The sequence below is a fragment of the Bubalus bubalis genome, chromosome X (genome assembly GCF_019923935.1).
Source record: "Bubalus bubalis isolate 160015118507 breed Murrah chromosome X, NDDB_SH_1, whole genome shotgun sequence".
In the NCBI taxonomy this organism is placed as follows: Eukaryota; Metazoa; Chordata; class Mammalia; order Artiodactyla; family Bovidae; genus Bubalus; species Bubalus bubalis.
The window spans coordinates 75628700-75652371 of NC_059181.1; the positions used below are offsets into that span (position 1 = coordinate 75628700).

At 35.4% G+C, this 23672-nt stretch overlaps 1 protein-coding gene across 4 annotated transcripts in view; it reads right to left on the bottom strand.

Moving 5' to 3' along the window:
• The window catches only part of POF1B (POF1B actin binding protein), a 101094-nt gene that overhangs the window by 29703 nt on the left and 47719 nt on the right, over positions 1 to 23672 (bottom strand). For all 4 annotated transcript variants that reach the window (XM_044936808.2, XM_006065017.4, XM_044936807.2 and 1 more), the window contains 2 exons: positions 19589 to 19771; positions 3149 to 3279 (listed from right to left, as the gene is read on the bottom strand). In XM_044936808.2, coding sequence (XP_044792743.2) covers positions 3149 to 3279; positions 19589 to 19771 — 314 coding nt within the window. The remainder of the gene's footprint in view (positions 1 to 3148; positions 3280 to 19588; positions 19772 to 23672) is intronic.

A 23672-nucleotide genomic window follows, 5' to 3' on the forward strand; every position in this document is an offset into this window, starting at 1 on the left:
GAATGTGTGAAATAATTGTTTGGATAAAGGGAGAGGATATTTATTAGCATAAAACCTTGTTGAACTTAGCTAAAGATGGAAACTAATAATGACCCCAATTTAAATAAATAGCTGTGCTTGTCTCTAACTGTGCTCAACTGCATGGATGTAGCATAAAGAAACCATTCATTCATTCAACAAATATTTATTAAGTGCCACAGTAAACCAGTCATCACACTAAGCACCAAAGAAACAAGGGTAAATAAAACACCCCTCATGGGGTAGTGTCTGAATTCTAGGAGTAGTGGGCAATGAGTATTGAATGGAGGAAAAGAGAAAACAATAGATAAGGCAGAGAACTAGACTATCCAGAGTTGGAATTTTGCTAAGTTGGGGGACAATACAATAAAGAGGCAAGGCAGTTGAGGGTGAGGGTTAAGAGAACGGTTGCAATCATAAATACAAAAGCAAGAAAAGTTGGGGAGGAGAAAGCTAATAAAACAATATTGTAAGGTAATTAGCCTCCAATTAAAATAAATAAATTTATATTTTAAAAAGTTGTAATAAGTAGAAAGAAATGAGATAGAGAAGAGATTAAAGATTTCTAAGAAGTAGAAGAATCTAAAGTTGGTGAAGTCTGAACTAGAAAAATATTCTACTGACTTTCTTTTATCCTCCAGGTTTTTTGGAATTTATGAAGCTTTCCTAAGTTTTGCCTGACAGATGACCACGTATATGATGTGATTATGTAGTAAGGGCAACTTTTGGAGTATAGTTCATGAAATTCATTTCATGACAATACGCTCTCATCTACACATGAATAGTTGATAAATTGTTCATGTTTATATGCCTAAATATGTATTATTGTATAATACCATGTTATAATATCAATTTATAAATAAATATTTGTATATTTATATAAAATTTTAAAATAATATGTAATATTTATTAGAATATATAATCCTAAATGTATATTAAACTCTGGTCTTCATATGTTGAGCACACATCAATGGAAGATAAACAGTAGTGTGTTAGCAATTGGATTGCATCTTATATCATCAATGTAATATCTTAAACAAATTAAGATATTAACAAATTAAAAAACAAACAGGGAGCTTAAACAAATTTTTTTGAGCTCCCTGCCCAAGTGATAGCATTTGACATCAAAGTACATTAGAAAAGAAGGTCCACTTAATTCTCTTTTGACCCTAAAAGAGCTGGTATGATCTCTTCGATGGTTTTCATAAAGTCCATTAACTCTTAAAATGAGATATTTTAATTAGATCCCATTTGTTTATTTTTGCTTTTATTTCCAATATTCTGGGAGGTGAGTGATAGAAGATCCTGCTGTGATTTACGTCGGAGAGTGTTTTGCCTATGTTCTCCTCTAATTAAAATTAAAAGCTTCTGCACAACAAAATAAACTATAAGCAAAGTGAAAAGACAGCCTTCAGAATGGGCTGAAAATAATAGTAAATGAAGCAACTGACAAACGACTAATCTCAAAAATATACAAGCAACTCCTGCAGCTCAATTCCAGAAAAATAAACGACCCAATCAAAAAATGGGCCAAAGAACTAAATGGACATTTCTCCAAAGAAGACATACAGTTGGCTAACAAACACAGGAAAAGATGCTCAACATCACTCATTATCAGAGAAATGCAAATCAAAACCACAATGAGGTACCATTTCACGTGAGTCAAAATGGCTGCTATCCAAAAGTCTGCAAGCTATAAATGCTAGAGAGGATGTGGAGAAAAGGGAACCCTCTTACACTGTTGGTGGGAATGCAAACTAGTGCAGCCACTATGGAGAACGGTGTGGAGATTCCTTAAAAAACTGGAAATTGAACTGCCACATGACCCAGCAATCCCACTGCTGGGCATACACACCGAGGAAACCAGAATTGAAAGAGACACATGTACCCCACTGTTCATCGCAGCACTGTTTATAATAGCCAGGACATGGAAGCAACCTAGATGTCCATTGGCAGACAAATGGATAAGAAAGCTGTGGTACATATACACAATGGAGTATTACTCAGCCATTAAAAAGAATACATTTGAATCAGTTCTAATGAGGTGGCTGAAACTGGAGCCGATTATACAGAGTGAAGTAAGCCAGAAAGGAAAACAGCAATAAAGTATACTAATGCATATATATGGAATTTAGAAAGATGGTAACGATAACCCTGTATGCGAGACAGCAAAAGAGACATAGATGTATAGAACAGTCTTTTGGACTCTGTGGGAGAGGGAGACGGTGGGTTGATTTGGGAGAATGGCATTGAAACATGTAAAATATCATGTATGAAACGAGTTGCCAGTCCAGGTTCGATGCATGATACTGGATGCTTGGGGCTGGTGCACTGGGATGACCCAGAGGGATGGTATGGGGAGGGAGGAGGGAGGAGGGTTCAGGATGAGGAACATGTGGCGGATTCATGTTGATATATGGCAAAACCAATACAGTATTGTAAAATAATTAACCTCCAATGAAAATAAATAAATTTATATTAAAAAAACACTTTTTCCCCACAAAAAAATAAAATAAAAGAAAAAGCACATTAAGAATAAAATAAATAAATAAATAAAATGAAGTATTTCCTGATATCTGCTCATATAAAGAAAGCTGAGTGCTGAAGAATTGATGCTTTTGAACTGCTATGGTGGAGAAGCCTCTTGAGAGTCCTTTGGACTGCAAGGAGATCAACCAGTCAATCTTAAAGGATATCAGTCCTGAATGTTCATTGCAAGGACTGATGCTGAAGGTGAAACTCCAATACTTTAGCCACATGATGTAAAGAACTGACTCACTTCAAAAGGCCCTGATGCTGGGAAAGACTGAAGGCAGGAGGAGAAGGGGACGACAGAGGATGAGATGGTTAGATGGCATCACCAACTTGATGGGCATGAGTTTGAGCAAGCTCCGGGAGTTGGTGATGGACAGGGAGGCCTGGCATGCTGCAGTTCATGGGGTCACAAAGAGTCGGACACCACTGAATGACTGAACTGCTCATATAATTATCTTGTTACACCATTAAATGTACTCAAGTTTTTCTGTGAACCTAAAGTTGCTTTAAAAAATAAAATATATTAAAAAAATACCAGGGTATTGTAAAGTTTTTGAAAGCTACAACATAAAGGCAAATGATATGTTTATAGTACCTTCCTCCAATTCTCTGCAAGTGTTCAAATAAACAGTGATATAGATCCATATTTTTGCGGCTTAGATCAGCGAGCAATTCTCCAAAATATTTGGGGTCCAATTTTTCAGGGCTGTCATCCTGAATTATCACCTAAAGAAAACACCAGTTATTATTATAAACAATATTAAGTGTTTCTAAGTTCACAGATATTTTGATGTGAAATGAAAAAAGTGAAATAGCCTATCAATACAAGTAACATCACAAAGTCATCACATAAATAAAGCCACTAAAATTTCTTTGCAGCTGCCATATGCATTTTTCAATATGGGAGGAATTCAAAGAAAAAACAATGTTGTAATGGCATTTTCAGATTTTCACTCAAGTCTAAGTGATCTAATGAATTCAATATGAATAATTTACATGAAAATTCTTGAATATAGATGCTTAAATAAAAAGTAAAACAAGTAAATCAAAATCCCTGAATGGCTCATTATTATCACATGGCTTATTCATCTGTCCCCTGTTGGAAAAGAAAATGTGATTTATTTGAATTATACTGACTATAGATGAATTAATCTCATTTGGATTTGAATATGTCAATTAAAATCTATTTTATTACTAGCACAGCTAAAAGAGTAAATAAACTTTCTCAATTCAATGTGTTTTCATTATTTCTTATTGGATTCACTGCATTTATTATTTGAGCTGAATATCTAGTCAACCTGACATGGGAAAAACTAGCTCACAGCTAAATGTAGAAAATTCATAGACCTCAGAGAGATTTGAAATCCTAAACATAAATTATTATCAATAGGGTCATAGATAAGATTGTTTGGTTTTCTCAGCAACCTCTCCTACCCAAAGAAATAAACTTAAGAGTAAAGAATGAATCATACTTTCTGGTATATTCCACAGTATCTAGCACATTGCTGATTGAACACCCTATAGTTGTTCAGTAAGTATCTTTGAAATGAAATAAGTCATCTACTTGGTTACGAGAGATCCAAATGCCAAATGATTCTCAAAATAATTTTTACAGGTTTCTATCTTAAAGTAGCTACCTAAGAATGGCTAAAAAAGCCTAAAAGAGTATAAGCAGCACTTCCTCAAGAACATAATGGTGATCCCTTACAACCTGTTCCTAAATTCAGGTAAGTCTAATCGCAGTAATGAAATTGAACTTGTAGTAAGAGTTGGAGACAGACTTTTGAGGTCTACCTAGATTTCCAAATCTTGGCAGCGAGCTCTCCTGTGACAGACCCCTCTAAGGAAGTAAGGATCAAAGTTAGGCAAGTTTTTATTCTGAATAATTGTTAACTTTTGATTTCATGTTTTATTCATGCATTTCTCTCCTATGGACCTTATGTATTCATCAAACTGGGAGTAGCCTAAAAACACAATTTCAAATATGATTTTAAAGATTTTAAAGTTAACTGGATAAAAGGAAAATTTACCTGTCGTGTCAATGTCATTCCACTGACCCTCAGGTTATTTCATTGCTATAGCTAGCTAGTGAGATAACGCCTTCCTGCCTTTCCTTTCTGTGCCCTTCCCAAACCCGTTAACATTCCCAAGTAGAAAAGGGCATTTCTTTAGCCAAGAATATTCAAGTACTGAGCTCCTTGTTAAAATCTGCAAATTAATGTGATACACCTAGTATTTTGTCTATTTTTCTCTCTTAGCAGATTATAATGACCTAACAATGCTGCAAAAGCCTTGGAGCTTTTTTTTTCCTTTCCATTTTAACTGATTTTATATTTCAAATTATCTTAAAGTGTTTATCTCCTTTTTATTTTTACTCAAATATTCTCTTATCATTGCCTTGTATACTAGTAAACATGTTGGATATAGAATTCTTTGCCCACATTAGTAATTAGTACCATTACTAAAATTTTTGCTCATATGATTTCAGTATGACACTCAAATAAAGAATCTCAGAGTCCAGGACACAGAATTACTACACAGTATTACCTCTCCAGAAGACCTTTTGTATTTGTGTTCTCAACAACTTGGGAATTACACTGTCCCTAACTGCATTGTTTTGGAGGTTAGTTGGGCTAGGTATTGAAATGGTCATGAGTTTGATTTTCTTATTGTGAAACTGTGAAAAATATGACTCAAGTTCAGGTAATAAATTTTAATCAGCTTGAGAAAAAGTGAGAGCATTAAAATTGTAGAATGGTTCTTTTGACAAAACAGCTGTCAGGGTAGAAAAGCAGGAATCAAAATTTTACTCCTTTGTGTGTATATTCCTCCTTAGTTTTATACAGTACACAAATCACGATAACTTTTAAGTAATACAGTAAAAACCAAAACCCAGTTGGGTTCAAAAGTATGGAGGAGAGGATAGACAGAAGGCATATTCTCATCTGCTATTAAGCTTTTGATGGAACTATGCTCAATAAAATGAAATTGCCCAACCAAAAACTATGATGTACCAGGTAGCAATATTTTCATTACTAAATCACAGGTTGGGAGATGTTAGTTTTATTGGAACTGCTTGTTTTGCCATTTCCTTTAGAGTTGGCTCATAACCATGTTTTTGTTGACTTGGAAAAGCCAAGACGGAGAGCCTCCCAATGAAACAGGAATGTTTTCAGTCAGAATAATGGTAGCTCTAATGGATGGATGTTTTCTCTCTGGGACAATACTGAGTTAATAAGATACTTGAGATAAAAGTATCTCACACCAACTCTTCTGCCTGAAGAATGAAAGCTATCTTGAATGTCGATCTGAGATAATAGCTTCAGATTTTCATATATTAAACAAGGGAGGAATACAAACTGTGCTGAAGAATAGTTATTCCCAGATACACAAAATGTGATATTTCACAAAAAATACAAAAATTATTAAAGATTCTTTAGCATGCATCCATCAAATACCTTTAATCAGATCACAATTCGGCCATAATAATGAACAAGCCATCCAACTCCTTGTCTCTGATTGCTAGAAAAGCCTCTGATTAGAATTACTGCCGGCAAACCCAAGGCAAGGCAATAATGTTTAAGTGCAAAACCAGTGACAAATTAGTAGTCATTTTTCAGAAAACTGTAGAAAGGAAGTACCTTGTAAAGGAAAACCATGGGCTTCATCTCACTACTGCCTTGGAAATTCGTGTCCTATTTCCAATCTGGGGTTTTATCTTTTATTTGTTGTCTATGAGATTCCAGGAGTGGAATTATTTTTCTAGCATTTACATTATATAAACTTTGATATTCAAAGATGATTCTTTTGACCAACCATATTTACAATATTAAGTGGTAGTAATCATAGAGTCTTACAGATAGTAGACACAATAGTTGCATATTACACCTGAATTATCTATATTTTCTTTCCTGGCCCCCTTCAAGCTTAGTGGCACACATTTTTGAGAATGCTGTTTAGGACTAGAGAGCATTTGTGATCAACGCACAAATAACACTGCAGTAGTAATATAGTAGCAGAGGGTATTTGCTTAATTAAATTTATCCCCACTAAGTACCTGGATTAAATGTATGCATTTTTCACCTACTAAGAATGGTTCAGTTCAGTTCAGTCCAGTCCCTCAGTTGTGTCCGACTCTTTGCAACCCCATGGATATCATGGACCCCATGGACAGGTATGCCAGGCCTCCCTGTCCATCACCAACTCCCAGAGTTTACTCAGACTCATGTCCATTGAGTCGGTGATGCCATCCAACCATCTCAACTTCTGTCGTCCTCTTCTCCTCCTGCCTTCAATCTTTCCCAGCATCAGGGTCTTTTCAAAGGAGTCAGTATTTTGCATCAGGTGGCCAAAGTATTGGAGTTTCAGCTTCAGCATCAGTCCTTTCAATGACTATTCACGACTGGTTTCCTTTAGGATGGACAGGTTGGATCTCCTTGCAGTCCAAGGGACTCTTAAGAGTCTTCTCTAACACCACAGTTCAAAAGCATCAATTCTTCAGTGCTCAGCTTTCTTCACAGTCCAACTCTCACATCCACACACGACTAAAGGAAAAACCATAGCCATGACTAGATGGACCTTTGTTGACAAAGTAATGTCTCTGCTTTTTAATATACTGTCTAGGTTGGTCATAACTTTCCTTCCAAGGAGTAAGTGTCTTTTAATTTCATGGCTGCAGTCACCATCTGCAGAGATTTTGGAGCCCCCAAAAATAAGGTCTGTCACTGTTTCCACTGTTTCCCCATCTATTTGCCATGAAGTGATACAACCAGATGCCATGGTCTTAAGTTTTCTTAATGTTGAGTTTTAAGCCAACTTTTTCACTCTCCTCTTTCACTTTCAACAAGAGGCACTGGTCCATCGCCTACCATCTTGCTGGGGCTTCTCTGCCCTTGGACATGGGGTATCTTCTCACAGTCACTCCCGCACTAAGCAGAGGGCAGAACTATACCAGAAGTGGCCCCCATAGAGGGCATCCTCAGGCAGGGAAGGAATGGATACCTTTCCAACCTTGAAGTAGTGTGATGAGAAAAAGTAGACACCTCTCTCTACTAATGGCCCAGACGGGTCAAACTTCAGAGGCAGCATCCTGTACTTTGTTTTTAAGTGCAGGGAAGACAGGAAGAGTTGGTGTTCTGAGCAGAATCCCCGTGATTTGCCATAGGAAATGGTACAGACCAGACAGCACAAGTGCCAGACTTTCCATGCCATGTAGGGCCACCTAAGACAGGCAGGTCATGGTGGAGAGTTCTGACAAAACGTGGTCCACTGGAGAAGGGAATGGCAAACCACTTCAGTATTCTTGCCTTGAGAACCCCATTAACAGTATGAAAAGGCAGTATGATAGGATACTGAAAGATGAACTCCCCAGGTCAGTAGGTGCCCAATATGCTATTGGAGATCAGTGGAGAAATAACTCCAGAAAGAATGAAGAGATGGAACCAAAGCAAAAACGACACCCAGCTGTGGATGTGACTGATGATGGAAGTAAAGTCCAATGCTGTAAAGAGCAATATTGCATAACAACCTGGAATGTTAGGTCCATGAATCAAGGCAAATTGGAAGTGGTCAAACAGGAGATGGCAAGAGTGAACATTGACATTTTAGGAATCAGTGAACTAAAATGGACTGGAATGAATGAATTTAACTCAGATGACCATTATATCTACTACTGTGGGCAAGAATCCTTTAGAAGAAATGGAGTAGCCATCATAGTCAACAAAAGAGTCCGAAATGCAGTACTTGGATGCAATCTCAAAAACAATAGAATGATCCCTGTTCATTTCCAAGGCAAACCATTCAATATCACAGTAATCCAAGTCTACGCCCCCACCACTAATGCCGAAGAAGTTTAAGTTGAACTGTCCTATGAATACCTACAAGACCTAGAACTAACACCCAAAAATATGTCAATTGGAATGCAAAAGTAGGAAGTCAAGAAATACCTGGAGTAACAGGCAAATTTGGCCTTGGAGTACAGAATGAAGCAGGGAAAAGGCTAATAGAATTTTGCCAATTTTCACTAGTCATAGCAAACATCCTCTTCCAACAACACAAGAGAAGACTTTACACATGGACCAGATGGTCAATACTGAAATCAGATTGATTATATTCTTTGCAACCAAAGATGGAGAAGCTCTATACAGTCAGCAAAAACAAGACCAGGAGCTGACTGTGGCACAGACCATGAACTCCTTATTGCCCAATTCAGACTTAAATTAAAGAAAGTAGGGAAAACCACTAGACCATTCATGTATTTAAAATGGTTGCTTAGCAGATTCAAAAGTCCTTAAAATGCCATATTATATAAAAGGAATTATACATGATTGCCTAACCCTCTGAAAGGTCATTGACATGCTAACAAGTTCTTCTGTGCCTAGACCCTCTTGTGTAGTAACTTTTTGCTATGTGACAACAGAAAACATCACTATTAAGAAAAGCTTACAATGTATATATTACTATCCTGCAAACCTTATAATGATATGGTGACACTTGTAGATAAATAAGATTACCACTTCATTAATTTTGCTTTGATTTGAGACATTTAATAGTTTTCAGACTGAAACTGTGAAGTGAAATTCATTTTATGTACCATGCCATATGGCTAACAAGGCAAAAAAGAAAACAGTAATTGTTCTCTTCCTATTTTGTAGCACAAGAAGAAATCCTAGCAGGAAAAAAAGTGTCAGGATTTTAGTCCTGAAAATCCTTAGTGCTATTTTAATGTCCACAGATATTTTAGTAAAGAAATGTTGCATTTATAGTACCTGGTACATAGAAGATTTTCAATAAATGTTGTCACTGAATTGAATGTACTATACAACAATCACAACTCTAAAATGAAGTCTTGACTCATAACAACAATCCTGTACTTGAAATAAAGATTTAATTTTCTATGAGTAACCCTAGGCAGCAAAGTGTTGCAATGAAAAAAGAATGGAAATTTGAGCCCAAAGTGGAGCTCCCATTTCCTAGTTGTAGGCTAAGTGTATGTATTGCTTAATGTCTCTGATCCTCAGTTTTCTGAACTGCAAAATGTAGGTAATTTACTACCTATTTTGTAAAGTTGCTGGAGGTATTGCTTTAGCGGGGATGAGTAAATTATTAAACTCTCATGTAAAAATCATCATAAAGATAATGTCTTTATTTAACCTAATACATATGAACAATTGGCTATTTGAATAATGATTATAAAAAAGGAGAAGGAGATGGTTATAAATTATTTACAAACTCTCAGCTACCAGAGAGTAGAGACTCAGTTTTAATATCTTTATTTAATTCCATCTCCTACCATAGCAACTGAGCATAGTAGAGGCTCAGTAAACATTTGTTGCATGAGGAAGTTGTCATTAAATATGCCATTGGGGCTAAATATTAACTATAATAGATGGAAAAACACTAGTTGAAAGAGGTGCTTTAACAAAGCAACTAAAATTAACTTTATTGAAAGCCAGTCAATGTTGTCCTTGCCCCTCTTTTGGTGTATATGTATAGGTTGGGTATTTTTTTCTTTTTTAATGAAATAAGATGATTCTTCCACTCCTAACCAATTAAAGTAGGTGGTCTGGATTGTCATTTTATAATGAATACCAGTGATTGAATTTGTAACATTTGTAACAGCTTAAATTATTTTGAATGGAAAATAAAATATATTTTCCTATGATACAAGTGACTACTGAAAATTTATTTAGCTATTTCTTGTGAACAATGAGAATTTTGTCACTAAGCATGTTTTTCTTTTTTTCCCTCCCTGTGGTTTCCAGAAATCTCAGAGCCAAGTTTTTAGCCTACTTTTACTAGTGGCATGGAACTCTGTGCCTGCATTTCTGTGTGTTCTTTTCTTTCTGGAGTTATTGTTCCTTTATATTTATACTGTTCCTGATATTTCTTTTTCTGATCTATTACAGCTAATTTGTTCTTTTAAGCCACTCTAAATACTTCTTGCAATGAAATGGAAGATACATATCCCAAATACATTAATTTTAAATGAATATGTATTTTTAATGCATAACTTCTTGAAACCATCTTTGTTGCTACTTTTTCTCTTCTCCACCTCTCTTTCATTTCTTTATTCTGCCATTCCTTAGTATGTAATTTATTCAAGGAATGGAACCACTTCTTTATTATGTAAGCAGAGTCAGTGGAAAAACTCACTACACACATGAAGTAGCTCTTTCAGTGTAATTTATCTTACATTCTAACTTTTTCCTTAACCCAAAGGCTAAAAGCTATACCCACAAGACACAGGAAGTACTTAAAAGGTCTCAGTGGCATGATGCTTTCATTCATTCAGCACACATTTATTGAGAACTTACTAAGTACTGTTTTAAGGTACACTTTTAAGTGCTACTGAAAAAAAGACATAAGACACTGTCTCCTCTCTCAAGGTCTTTATGGTCTTTTAGAAGAGCTAAGATATATGTCTAAATAACTTTGATATATATAATAGACTGACCAGTTGATAAGAGCTATAAAGCAGATCAAATGGTAAAAGAGTTATACAAAGGAAACACAACTTCAGCTATGTAAGAGTGATTTTATATAAGAAGAATCTTGATAACTGATTAGGTGTGAGGTGGCAAAGGAGAGGGAAAGTAAATTTTAAGTCTTGTAATTAGAGCACTGAAGATATCATTAATAGAGGGAATAAAATGAAAAGCTATATGTGGTTAATTGGAGATGACTGTGGGACAATCAAGTAGAGAGATCAATTAGTAAAAAATAATGGATTAGAGTGACTTCCCTGGTGGTCCAATGGTTAAGAATCTACCTTGCAATGCAGGGGACACCAGTTTGATCCCTAATCAGAAAAGATCCCACATGCTTTGGGGCAACTAAGCCTGCAAGCCACAACTACTGAGTCCATGTGCCACAACTACTGAAGCTCACATGCTCTAGAGCCCGTGCTCCCCAACAATAGAAACCACTGCAATGAGAAACCTGCACACCACAACTAGAGTAACCCTCTCTTGCCACAACTAGAGAAAGCCCAAGCACAGCAATGAAGATCCAGCACAGCCAAAAACAAATAAATAAATGAATTACGGATTAGAGCTTAGCAGGGAAATGTTGAGAGTTGTCCATGTAAAGGTGATCATGTAAAAGTCACAGAAGTCAAGATTTTATACCATATAGTCAAGGGAGAAGAGGTAGAGAAAGGAAAAGAAGGCCAAGGATGGGTTTCTGGGGAAGATTTGATGAAAGAAGAATGAAGTCTGAGAATTAGAAGCAGCAGTATAGTATAATGGGAAGAAAGAATATCAAGAATACAATGGATCAACAGAATCACTTATCATCAAGTTGGAGTAAGATGAAAATGAAACCAAAAAAGAAAGTGAAATTTGCAACTTAGAAGTCAATAAAAGCAGTTTCAGGAGAAAGTTGAAACTAAAATCTGGTTTGCAAAGCGTTCAGGAATGTGTGAGTAGTGAGGAAATGGCAGGCAATGATTATGCCTTCCTGCTTCAGAGTTTTTGCAGATGAAGGAAACAAAGAGTGAGATCATAAATCAATAGGTTGGTAGGGTTGCTAAGGGAGTCACCTTGAAGATGAAGTTAGATTCTTAATTCTTAAAGATCCAAAGAATCAAAAGTTTGCTCCAAGTACAGAGAAATTTTTCAATGAAGTAGAGTACTCTTGCCTGGAAAATCCCATGGACGGAGGAGCCTGGTAGGCTGCAGTCCACGGGGTCGTGAAGAGTAGGACATGACTGAGCAACTTCACTTTCACTTTTCACTTTCATGCATTGGAGAAGGAAATGGCAACCCACTCCAGTATTCTTGCCTGGAGAATCCTAGGGATGGCGGAGCCTGGTGGGCTGCCTTCTATGGGGTTGCACAGAGTTGGACACGACTGAAGCGACTTAACAGCAGCAGCAGCAGAGTGTTGAAGGAGTTCACATAGTGAACTCAAATCGTGGTACCTGGACCAAGTAAACTTTGGATAACCATTGAACTTGGAAATGCAAATTGTCAAGTCTCACCGATCTTTATTTAAACAGGCTTGCCAACTGATTCTGGTGCACAATAAAATCTTACTTCCACTGCCCATTCTCAGTAGAAGGCAAGGCCACCTGCAGAGAATAAGAGAATAGCAGTGGGACCTGGACTACAAAGAGGGTGGGAAAAGTAAGGATTAGATATTGAGGACCGTGGTGGCAAAATAATTAGAATTAACTAAAAGGAGTTCCTAGCAACAGAAGGAGTCCAGCAAGATAGAGACAATATATATGAGATTAAATTAGCCTAGTTTGTGAACTTTAACACATGAAGCAGTCAAAATCTAGGGGCAAAGAAAGTGGATGGCAGTTTATCCAAAGTAAGGGATCAGTGAAGTGAGGATTAATCAGAGAAGGCAACAACAATTTTAAGGTTTTCTAGCAAGAGCATTGTTGAATCAGCTGACAAGGGACACCAGCCTGGTTTGGAACTGAGAGTGAGAAAGCTTGCTAAGGGCAAGGTTCAATGGAAATTGGGGAGTAGGAGATGCAAGAAAGTGATGAGACATTCAGAATTCCAGATGAAACAGTTTCAAGTGATGAGGAGGTTTCAAGGAGTGGCCAAAGTCTATGACAGTTGAAGATGTAGTAGAAATGAAGAAATTAACAGTGAAGAAAAACCATGAGGGTAGAGCATAGGAAAGATCATATGGTGATCTTTCATGGTGGTGACGTTCTCACAGATGATTCCAGGGCAGGGGTTAGGCAAAAGTGGGAAGAAGCCTATAAGCCTGCCAGTGAAACTGTTGAAGGATGGAAAGAGTGACTAGAAGATCAGTAGTAATGATAATATGAGCAAAGAGGAGCAGTGTATATGGATTGCAGGGTTTTAAAGAGAAGAAACAGTCGATCACTTAGTTGTATAAAATTGTACTGAGAAAAGAATCAGCAATAGATACATAGAAAACCAAACAAATGAAAAAACTTAGGGAATTATTAACACCAGCAAATAATAGTTGTACTAATAAAAATAGCAAAACAGTACACAAATTGGTTCAGCAGTGAATACTTTTTTCATAAGCAATAATAGAATAATATAAATATTGAATAATGATTTAGTCCCCCACATGGCGATTTAACTATATTGAGATGATGAAAGGGATAGAAACAGGTAGATGGGGGATTTATAGAACTAAATCCTTATGTATCAGAATTACCAACAGATAATATACAATATTTATGAATTAAAAAATAGCAGCATAGGTATATTCATACTACTTAGCTATATGAAGGTAAACACCAGAAGAAAAAAAGTTAAGGGTTGAAAATGGTTCTCTGGGGATCAGGCAGGCATGGAAAGAGTTGGGACAGGAAATTGCTGTTTGTTTTATGCCATTTAATACTATTTGAACTTTTAAGCTATCTATATACATTGCTTTGATTAAAAAAAAAAAAAACTATTTTAAAGAGTAAAAAAAAAAAAAATTTGTTTGTCACAGAACAAGAGTTCAAAAGGGCACAAGAGCAAGAGGTAACAGGAGATAGACAAGAGTGGTGTTGGAGAAAAAAATGAGTCCAAAACAGACACCAGTTAAACTTGGGGACAGGATAGCAGTGAAGAGAATTTTGCACAAAAGATGCTCATTTTCAATAATGAGATGAAGAAGGCAATAAAGATGGGGAAGGACTGGAGCCACATGTGACTGAGTGAGGGAACAGGCAGAACTGCTGAGTTTATTGAGCTAAGCAGCCCTAAGTTTCCATCATTAGTGAATGGCTTATGTTAAATAAATATTGTAACAAGCTTCCTGGACACTTGGCAGAAACAGGAGAGAGAGTGGGATGAATTGAGAAAGTAGCATAAACATATATACACTACCATGTGTAAAACAGATAGCTGGTAAGAAGTTGCTGTTTCACACAGGAAGCCCAGCCAGGCAGTTCTGTGATGACCTAGAGGGGTGGGGTGGGGGTAGGGGAGGGAGGAGTCTCAAGAGGGAGGGGAATATAAGTATAATTATGGCAGAAACCAACACCACATTGTAAAGTAATTTTCCTCCAATTAAAAAATAAATTAAAAAGAAAGTACCTGACACTAAGATCTGTGCAGTCCTGATGCTGACAAAAATTAAATTTTTAAATGATAGAAGAAAGACATTAGAGGTTGGAGAATGTTTCTTTGGCAATAGCACTCAGTGAGCAGGACTCTTCCATTTACATCTTCCCATGACTCTAAAAGTTTCCTTGGAAGTCTCAAGCCAAGTGCAAAAGAGTTGTGTGTGCAATATATATAATTATTTGAGCCTTTCTTTAAACACCACCTGTATGAAAACTTCTAAAACAAGTTCAGCTGAGCTTTTTACCATGGCTAACATATGTGGAATTATCTGTTCCTTCCTAATGGCAGGAAAATGATCACAGCACATTATTCTTAATGTCCTCGAGAAAGGAAATGTGATCAGTGATGTTCTGAATTTGAAACCAAAATGATGATGTTTCTAAGGAGAACCATGGAAAACATACAAAAATTAGTTTTATTTGAAATATTTTGAAGCCAGGTTTTTGGACACTTGATTTTTAAAAATATTTTAATGCTTCTTGGAAGATACTTTAAAGGAGATTTAGTCATGGCAAATAGATGGGGAAACAATGGAAACAGTGACAGACTTTATATTTTTGGGCTCCAAAATCACTGCAGATAGTGACTGCAGCCATGAAATTAAAAGACACTCACTCGCTCCTTGAAAGGAAAGGTATGACCAACCTAGACAGTATATTACAAAGCAGAGACATTACTTTGCCAACAAAGGTCCTTTTAGTTAAAACTATGGCTTTTCCAGTAGTCATGTACGGATGTGAGGTTTGGACTATAAAGAAAGCTGAGCACCAAAGAACTGATGCTTTTGAACTACAGTGTTGAAGAAGACTCTTGAGAGTCCCTTGGATAGCCAGCCAGAGATCCAACCAATCCATCCTAAAGGAAATCAGTCCTGAATATTCATTCACTGGAAGGGCTGATGCTGATGCTGAAACTCCAATACTTTGGCCACCTGATGCAAAAAACTGACTCACTTGAAAAGACCCTCATGCTGGGAAAGACTGAAGGTGGGAGGAGAAGGGGATGACAGAGGATGAGGTGGTTGAATGGCATCACCGACTCAATGGACATGAGTTTGAGTAAACTCTGGGAGTTGGTTACGGACAGGGAGGCCTGGCGTGCTGTATTCCATGGGGTTGCAAAGAGTCAGACACAATTGAGAGACTGAACTGAACTGAAAACTATTACAATGGGAATCAATTTCCTATTTTGATGCTTTGAAGGATTTGGGGCCTCAGTATGAGGAGGGAAATGTAAAGATTCAAACATTCATTTGAACATCTACTATGTGCTTGGCACTGAGCTGGATACTTTACATATTTTATCTCATTTAATTCTATTGTAGATACACTGCACGTTAAGTGTGATTTTCCCTGTTTATAGATATGGAAACTGATGTTCAGTCCAGTTAAAGTCAATTACCTAGGATCACGCAGCTCAGCAGAATCAGGTTTTATAAACCCAAATAATTGTATTTAAAGTCTGTGTTCCTTGACCTCTGAATTGCAATTTAACTCTAAACACAAATTAAAAATGGGTCAACCTTTAGTATAAGAAAAAAAGCCTAACTGACATCTGCTCTATTACTCTTCAAAGACTCTTCCACTCATGTGAAAGACTAACATGTAAACACCAAAGACCTTAGGTGAGACAATTCATTTTCTGCCCTGCTTTGCCCATGGGATCTGCACAATCAGGTTACTCCATCCTCACTTTGACCAGAAATGGAGCCAATTCTATATTATCCACATAGGTGAAAATTACTAGCTTTGAGCTTCCCAGGGCTATTCTGTATATCATAGCATTACCATTGCTTTTGGATAAGGTGCTTAATCCTATGATATTGTTCCCATCTCTGATAATTGTCCCTCACTTCATTCCCGCTGTCATTATCTTAGCTTAAGTTTTACACTTTGTATGGCAAAAGATTATAATATCATAAAGTAATTATCCTACAATTAAAATAAATACATTAATTAAAAACAAAACAAAAACAAGTTTTATACTTTGCTGAAATATCTTTTAATAATCTTCTGTCCGCAAATCCTTCTCTGTGGTATTTTTCATGTTGTAGACTTTATAGTTTATGAAGCACATCAAACATATTTTCATTTAGTCTTTACATCAACTCTGTGAGGTAGACATTACTAACAGAATTTTATGGATGAGGATATTTCTGAGAGATTTAATATTTATTAAGAACACACAGCTTGAAAAGGACATAGCTGGGACTTGAACTCAGATCTTCCTACCCTGAAGCTAGTCCACTTTCTGTTATAACACCAAAGCCTCTCCAGTGGCAGACTCTTAATCCATTGGCCTACTCATGTTTACATTATTGACCAAGGACTCTCCACACTGCTGACTCAACTTCCAGAAGAAACTCTCAGTAAGCTCTGGAGTCAGGCTAACTATGTACGAATCCTGGCTCTATCACATGCTAGCTATTCAAAGCCTTTGCAAGTAAAAACTTCTGCGAACCTCAGTTTTCTTCTCTTAACAATAAAGGCAATAATGATATCTTCTTCATTCTGAACACTGTGAAGATAAAACTAATCAATATTTCAATTTATCTTGCACAAAGCTTCTAGAATTAATCTAATCATAGCTATCAATATTTTCCTACTTAATAACCTTCAATCATTCTCCATTGCCGGCCAAATAAAGTTCAAAATTTTAAACTTAACCTTCAGAAATTCTCTGGTTGCCCAGTGATTATGATTCCATGCTTTCACAACTGAAGGCCCATGTTCAATCCTTGGTCAAGAAACTAAGATCATGCCACGGCAATGGCCTCATGATCTGGCCTTAATATATCATTTTAATCTTACATTCTAATAGTCTTTATCCCATGTCTCCTTTGTCATACAAACCAAACCACTATTCCTGAAACACCAAATGTACTTTCCAAAATATATAACTTTTTTCATGTGACTCCCTGCTCTTAGGATGTCCATGCCATACAACACCATACTACATATGGGAATTCTATTCACTCTTCAATACACAGGTCAATCTCTTCCTCCTCAGCAAAGCTTTCCTACATCTTCCAGCTGAAATTAATTTCTTCTTTCTTCTATTCCCAAAGCTCATTGCAGGTTCCTTTTATAACAGACATACTTTGCTTTGTATAATATTTTATATGTTTGCCACTTTCCCCTATTATAATAAGTACCTAAGAGAAATGTGACAATGTCTTACTGATATTTGTATTTTTCATAGTACCTGGTGTGAAGATTTAATGCTTACAAATAATAATTATTCCTGTAAACTAGTAATTACTATTTGTTAAGTACTTACTGTCAGCACTCAACAATCGTTAAGTGCTTAACATACAAGACATGATTTATTCTTACAATAACCCTGTAAGAAATGGATGATGAATCTTATGATGAGGAAACAGAAGCAAAGTAACATATTGAACTGATGAACTTTGACCTACAAAAATGAAAATTTCAAATAATTTAACCTAAAAAAAATGTCTTTCTAATTGTCATTACTAACCCATTTAAGAAATTCAAGATCATCTGGACCATATTAGAGTAATTCTAAAGCCAGTATTTCCATACATGATATGATATTCAGGGAAAAGATAATTTTAGGCTTTATCAGTTGGAAAAAAAATGTGTTTTAAATCTTTCGTGGTTCTTTTTTGTTTGTTTTTACCAATATTGCCAAAGTGCATTATCTCAAAGTTTCAGTCTTTAGAAATAACCTCATGCATATTTAATATAAAGCAATCATATTCTTATATAGGCAGGGTCCTTTATTTTTTCTTATTATTTTTATTTTGTCTTTCAGTTGCATATGAGTTGCCTATGAGAGAGGTCAGTTGAACAAGTTATTTTTTACTGGGAAAAAATATTAAAACATACAAATGATGATTTATTTTCCATAGTTCCAGTTATTATTGCTAGTTTTCCCAAGATTCAAGACCATCTTTTTTTCCTTTAACACCTATATAACAGATGTTTACAAGTTTCCAAAGTATTCAGAACATAAATTAGTCACTGATGATTGCATCCCAACAGATTTCTTCTTAGCAACTAAGTTTTAGTTTCTGTCTTGTTAATGAAACACACAATAAAATGTATGCCTATTATAACCTGAGTTAATATACCAAATTTGCAAAGAAAACATAAAAGTTACCAGCTTGTGAAATGTTACCATTACAATCATCTTAGAAATATCAACTCTAATTCATTGTTCATTTAAATATCATATCTCATGAAAATATTTAATGTTGTACAACTGTTGGATCCATTCAGCTAGAAATTAGGTATTCATTTATCAGTTCCTAACTTCCCTCATAGATTTAATGTATTAACATACCTGAATTATTTTGTGTTCTGAGAAGAGATAGAAAATTTTATTTTGAGGCTGAAACTCCAGTATGCTAAAACTTTTGGCCACCTGATGTGAAGAGCCAACTCATTGGAAAAAATAACCCTGAGGCTGGGAAGATTGAGGCCAGGAAAAGAAGGAGCAACAGAGAATGAGATGGTTGTATAGTATCTCTGACTCAGTGGACATGAGTTTAAGCAAACTCTGGGAGATAGTGAATGACAGGGAAGCCTGGCGCACTGCAGTAAAAGACTTAGGATCTGGTGTGCCGGGGTCACAAAAAGCTGGACATGACTTAGCAACTAAACAACGACAATTGAGGACCTATGATGTAAGTAGTTTCTAAGCCACTTATCTTGTTCAGATTTCTTTCTACCTAAAGAATAAGAATATTGCCTAAGAGTTTACCAGTTTAAGAACTAGTCCTGAATGATCATTTCTATGTATTCTTCATCTGGGAACCCAGTCAGAGAAATAAATCCAGATGGTCTTGTTACGAAAAAAATAAAAATAAAAATGCCATAATAAAACACAAATCCCCATGGTATAACCCATCAATATTTTGATGAAAATTTAATGTGGGTATCTATACAGAAGTGTGAAAAGGGTTTAAGAGATTATTTCAATTTTACAAGGAATCATTTCATTAATCTTACCTGCTCATGTGTATGGTTTGAGCCACCATGACACAGTTCAATTACAGTGTTTGTAGAAACTGAATCACTTCCTCTGATGGTTTGGATTTTCTGACTAGAATGGGATTGTTCACAGTGAGGAGAGTGGATGATCTGGGGCTGTTGACCAATGTGATGATTGCACTGAACCTGAGGATAGCTTTCCTAAAATACATACACAAGCCAAAAATATTTAGAATAAAAATTATTAATAAAAGAAAATCCATTTTAAAAAATTGAATGTGTTCTTTCACAAGATAAATTAAGCCCTAGGATTTATAGTTTTAATAAGTGATATATTAGTTTTCCAATTATTCCATTGGAAAAAAGTTGTACTGAACTCTATTTTTATTTGATCAGGTGGCTGTGACAATCCAAATACTTACCTAAGTTGGCCATGGAATTGCATGTTCTGATTAAGTTAATATTCCAGTTACACTTAACACTAAAACTATAATGAATATTAATTTTAATTAATATTAATTAATAATTAATTAATTCAGTATTCATGATTCAATAGGCACTTCAGGATCTAATTGCATAATACTATAATACTGAAGATAATGATGGATATAAATTAGAAAATAATATATTAAGTGACTTTAAATGTCAGAAGCATAATAGAATCACAGTGGGGGCAAGTGAAGTTCTTACACTTATGAAAATCAAGCATAAATTAAGAAAAAAGATTGGAAAACAGTAACTGAACCTTCATATCCAGAAAACATAGATTCTAACTCTGATTCTACCATTAACTCTGTGATCTTGAGAAATTGTACACACATTTTTATAAGCCTCAGTTTCCTCATGTGTAAAGGGGAGATAGTATGTACCTCATTGGGTTACTGTGAGGAGTAAATTAACTAATGTTTGCAGAGTGCCAAGTATAAAGTAGATGGGAATTAACATTTATTATCATTATCAAATTTTATCATTGTCATCGTCATCATCATCAACTTAATCATCAATCACCCCATTATTTTTGCAGGTAAAAAAAAAAAAAAAAGACCATGAGGTCCAGAGAGGTAGGATAATTTACTTATGATGATATAATTAATGGCAAAATTGGGTCTGGAACTTATGACTTCTTGCTCAGAGTTCATTCAGACCATTAGACTGAATTTGTACTGTCTTCAAAGTATTTTGGAACTTGTTTTTAAACTAAATCTTTGTTATCTGCTTGCTTATTTACTGTGATTTTGTTTCTGGTAAGTGTTGAGCACAGAATAAGAAAAGATATCTGATTATTTTAGTTTTGAAGATTCAGGTATGTTTGAATTTTCTATGTTATTTTGTTCTATTCTATTTTGGAAACAGATACCTGAAAACCAGTTTTCAAAAAACTTTCACCCAAAGAAAAAATGCTCTGCTTGAATCATAATGCTACATTCATGCACATACAATTAACTTTGAAAGTATAAGTTCAATGCTCTATTTCCTTTTGACTGTGAAAAGGTGACCTATGTTAATGAAGTAAGGCACTTCAAATTTTAAAATTTTTATATGGAACAATTTTAAAACTGTATTAATTGAAGAAACAATATGCATACGAATGAATATAGTATACTCTTTGTGTATATTTTTAATGTACACAATGTATACTTAAAAACATATACAACTGCTTTTAAATACATGCATAGAACAAAAACACATTAAGAATGACTGCTTCTGTGAAGAGGAACTGAGGGAAAAGAGGATCAGGACAGAGAGGATTTTTTGCACTATATATATTTTCTATTTTTGCACTCTTTTTGTACCTTTTATATTTTTATGCTTTGAAATTTTGTCATGTATACAAATATCTTTTCATGTATATAAAATATTTTGGAAAAAATATGTATTAAGAAACACATTTTACAAGTAGGAACTGCCTTGTTAAACATATAAATAAAGGTCACAGAATCAGTACATAGAATCATTTTCTCCAAGCTGTTTTCAAATAGAATCTTCTTTACAAATATACTAGCACTAAGATCTCTACAGTTTAGAAGTCTGACTGTGTATTATCTAGCTTTTGTACAAATTTTTGGTATGAAAATTTTGTTCTTTTATGTTACAAAATACCTTTATACACTAGATTAGGAAAAGTCAGGGTGATAGTTGGAGAAAACTTTCACCCAGTGTGGAGCTAGTACATTACTGAAATAAAATTCCTCTTGGGGGGGGGGGGAGTGGTGGAAATGTGTCCTTTAACAGATGAGGAAAAACTTTGAAATGACAGTAAAGAAAACAAAACCCATTTCTCAACCATCTTTCCTTATTAATGTATCAGTTGACTCTTGGATGGAATGCTGACAGTCTCTCCATCTGAGATGTCTTGCGGTTTTCCTAAACCTATTTGGCCTGTGAACCACTAACTGGTACCACTGAAGTCTTAGCAGGTTTTCAGTTTTCAGTCCTCATATCTGACTGCTAAAATTATTTTTCCGAAGCAAGATATTCATGTTTCTCATACTTTTGTGACATATCACAAGCTGAGTTTTTAATGTACAAAAGTTCAAACATTTCTAATTTACCATATATCTTACCATATATTTCTCTTCTTTGCTTAAGAAAAAAAAACACACAGAGTACAATTTATAGACTTCCCTTGTGGCTCTGATGGTAAAGAATCTGCCTGCAATGCAGGAGACCCAGGTTTGATTCATATAAATTGGATAATTATCTTGCCACTGGCATTACTTTACCATCCTTCTATTATAAAGACCTCTTTTTTGAACAGGTTCCATCTTCTAAAAGCTAGTCCTATTTGAATTAGTCTCATGATGACATTGGCTTCCCTGATAGCTCAGTTTGGTAAAGAATCCACCTGCAATACAGAAGACTCCAGTTCAATTCCTGGATTGGGAAGATCCCCTGGAGAAGGGGAAGGCTACCTACTCCAGTATTCTGGCCTGGAGAATTCCATGGACTGTATAGTCCATGGGGTCGCAAAGAGTCCAACATGACTGAGTGTCTTTCACTTCACTTCACTTCATGATGGCATTAAGCAGATTCATCCAGACTCTAGCTTTATCCAGTTCATCCCATTATGTTTCTGTCACTGAGGAAACTAAGCTAGGTCAGAGCAATTGTATTTTCATATGCATGGTTCCTTTTTACCTTAGGCAGTCTCCTATGGCAGTTCCAAAACTCCCAAATCATTTAAGTCATTAATAAGAATAGTGGACATATAAAAGTAAATAGTCAAGTTAATAGTAATTTAGCTGTTGATATTATAGTAACTAGCAGCAATGGTCACTGAACACATCTTTAATTGTTCCAGATATGTAGCAATAATAATGTACAGGATATTCAATATTTTTTGGGGGCCAAGATTTAGAAAAGCTGTTTATTCTCTTTGAAACAAGAAGTTGGGAGCAGTGTGAAATGATGTATCTCGAAAATTCCTTACTATATCTTGCATCGAACCTGGAGAGGGAGGTGGGAGGGGGAGTTCAGGATTGGGAACACGTTTACACCTGTGGCGGATTCATGTTGATGTATGGCAAAACCAATACAATATTGTAAAGTAATTAGCCTCTAATTAAAATAAATAAATTTAAATTAAAAAAAAAAACAAATTCCTTACTATTTAAAATTGTCAAGCTTACTGTTTTGGGAGTTCAGTTAGATAAAGAACAGATGTTATAACCCAGTAGCTTAAAGAAAATGTCTTTTGAAAAACTAACATTTCATGAAAATTTTCTGTTTTGTCTCATAATATACAGAAACTGGAAAATATGTGTTTAATATGTACTATACTAAGTCCTTCAGACTATATCCAATTTTTGAAGCAGACCAGAATCTTAAAGATTTGGATGTTTATGATTTTGAGAGCTTACTCTATTTCTTTATTACTGGGTATCAAATGAGTAAATAATATATTAGTTCCAATGAACTGGGTAACAACTGCCCATAAATGCTAATAAAAACAAGATATGTTCTCATGCCAAGAAAAATGAAAAAGGAGAATTTAGTATATTGTAATGTTTCATTTGTATATGAGAAAAAATGATTTTGTCATCAAAATTCATTTGATAATATTTAACTACCTGTTATGGGTTGAATTGTATCTCCCCCTCAA